Genomic DNA, 2,750 nt, shown 5'->3' on the forward strand with positions numbered 1-2,750 from the left:
CTATGTAGCCCAATGCATGATGCACACATTCTTCCACATAGATGACATTCTATTCCAGGGTTGTTTGGTTGTTGAACTGTTGGATTGTGGCGTCGTTGTCTTCTCGCCTCTCTCTCATTAAAGATGGACTCCTCTAGGTGTGACAGACCTTCCTTACATTTTGACCTCCAAGCTGGACGGTCACTGGCTTTGCCTTCAAGTGCCTGAGGGTCAATTTGACATCTTTTTAGAGTTGTCTTTATTTGATCTTTATAACGTTTCATCGGTGCCCCTTGTTTACGATATCATTGGGGGAGTTGGCCATATAAAATTTCTCGGGGTTGTGTGTCATCGCTCATGCGAATGATGTGCCCCATCCATCGCAATTGCCTTTTTGCTAGCATTGTTTCAATTGTGGTTGTGCCGGCACGTTGAAAGATTTCAGTGTCGGGAATCTTGTCTTTCCATGATAGTTTAAGGATCTTTTGCAGGATGTTTATATGAAATGCTTCTAATTGTTTTATATGCTTTCTGTAAGCAGTCCATGTTTCGGCACTGTTAAGTAGAGTTGATAATACAGCAGTATAAACTGCTATCTTCGTGTCTAGTCTGAGGTTATCATTAAAAAAGACCCTTGAGCACAGTTTTCCAAAGGCTGCAGAGGCTTGGTTTATTCTGTTGCATATCTCTTTGTCTATACTATGTTTTTCGGAGACGATGCTTCCTAAACATTTAAAGTTTGTTACATGTTTAATTTCATCACCATTGATGTAGAATGTGAGATGGGGTTCTGGATTCTTTCTTTGAATTAGTATTTCTGTCTTATTAACGTTTATTTTCAGACCCATCACTTCGTAGAGGCCATCTACGACATTAAGGGATCTTTGTAGAGCTTGAGGTGTGTGTGCGACCAGCCCACAGTCGTCTGCATACTGAAGTTCCAAAATATATATATGTAGATGTATATATATGTATATATATATATATATATGTATATATGTATATATATATATATATATGTATATGTATATATATATGTATATATGTATATGTATATATATATGTATGTATATATAATATGTATATGTATGTATATATAATATGTATATGTATATATATGTATGTGTATATGTATATATATATAATATATATATACATGTATATATGTATATGTATGTATATATGTATATGTATATATATATGTATATATAATATGTATATGTATATATATATGTATATGTATATATATATATGTAATATATAATATGTATATGTATATATATATGTATATGTATATGTATATGTATATGTATGTATATGTAATATATAATATGTATATGTATATATATATGTATATGTATATGTATATGTATATGTATGTATATATATATATAATATACATGTGTATATGTATATGTATATATATATATACATGTATATATGTATATGTGTATATATGTATGTGTATATATGTATATGTGTATACATGTATATGTATATATATGTATATGTATATGTATAATGTTTATGTATATATATATATTTATATATATATATGTATATATATATATATATATATATATATATATATATACTATAAGCAAACCGAGTAATTCGGTCTGCCCCACATCTATCATGACTTTTACTTCCTTCCATTTCATTCTTTCCTTCCAATAAATCCTTAATCCTCCCTCCCTCTCCCCCATCTTTTCTATCCTGCCCTCTAACTTGACTTTATATATATATTTATATATATATATATATATATATATATATATATATATATATATATATAATATGCATGTATGTAAAGTAGCTTGGGATTGACCAGGAGAAAAAATAGTTTTAAGCTTTAAACCCACGAATGTATGGGGGGATTCGGCATGGTTTTGAAATATGTCGTCGTTTTGAAACAACACCTATTTATAGAAGAATTTTTATTTGTAAAGCATTGGGGGAGGAAGTAAAAAAAAAAAAAAAAAAAAAAAAAACAGAGGGAGTGTTTACCTTTGAAATTATAAATCATAACAAAGATAACAATGGAAGTAATTCCATGGAGCAGGTATACAATATCAAAAGAGTAGTAGTAATAATAGTAGTATTACCATACATATGTAATGGTATTTGCTTCATAATACTTTAATATAATGAAAATCAACATGTGAACCAGTAAATATCTGTAGGATAAGTATTATGAGAAATAGGGACTTGAGAATTAATATAAAGAATTGTGTATGAAGGTGTTTGGTTATATGGGGAAAGTGGAGAAGGAAAGACCAGTAAAAGAGTGTAGTAATCAGGAATGAAGAGTGCAAAGTCGATAGGAAGAACGAAAATGAGTGGGATGGTCGGAGTGAAGGCGAGGGTAGGACGCGCGTGGAATCTCTTCTGAGCAGGGAAGAGGGAATGCAGAAGATAGGAGTGAATGGAGGGAGATTGTGAATAGATGACGCGGCCCGAAAAGATGCTCCTCTCATCTACATAATCTATTTTGAGAGGATGAAAAAAGGGTCGCCATGCGGTGAAGTGGTGGGGGTGAACCGGCTTCAGCTGTCTTGTGTCTTTATGGAAGAGCGAGGAACGGCGTGAACCTTTATCTCTGAGGTAGTGAGATGGGAGAGGTGATTGAATGAATTTGTGTGTGTGTGTGTGTGTGTGTGTGTGTGTGTGTGTGTGTGTGTGTGTGTGTGTGTGTGTGTGTGTGTGTGTGTGTGTGTGTGTGTGTGTGTGTGTGTGTGTGTGTGTGTGCGTGTCTGTACGTGTGTCTGTAT

The 2,750-nt window shown here is 32.8% G+C and overlaps 1 protein-coding gene across 1 annotated transcript; it reads right to left on the reverse strand.

Annotated features, from left to right (window-relative positions):
• Positions 1-284: 284 nt before the first annotated feature.
• Positions 285-827, reverse strand: LOC143024517 (uncharacterized). The gene has a single exon (XM_076183330.1). It carries the CDS (start codon positions 825-827, stop codon positions 285-287), a length of 543 nt encoding a protein of 180 aa, XP_076039445.1.
• Positions 828-2,750: the final 1,923 nt, after the last annotated feature.

Source organism: Oratosquilla oratoria, chromosome 4 (genome assembly GCF_046742065.1).
Source record: "Oratosquilla oratoria isolate Oo_2021 chromosome 4, ASM4674206v1, whole genome shotgun sequence".
Lineage (NCBI taxonomy): Eukaryota > Metazoa > Arthropoda > Malacostraca > Stomatopoda > Squillidae > Oratosquilla > Oratosquilla oratoria.

Bases quoted from the DNA above. Each gene is read 5' to 3' on its own strand.
- LOC143024517 (XM_076183330.1), bottom strand. From the start codon at position 827: ATGGGTCTGAAAATAAACGTTAATAAGACAGAAATACTAATTCAAAGA.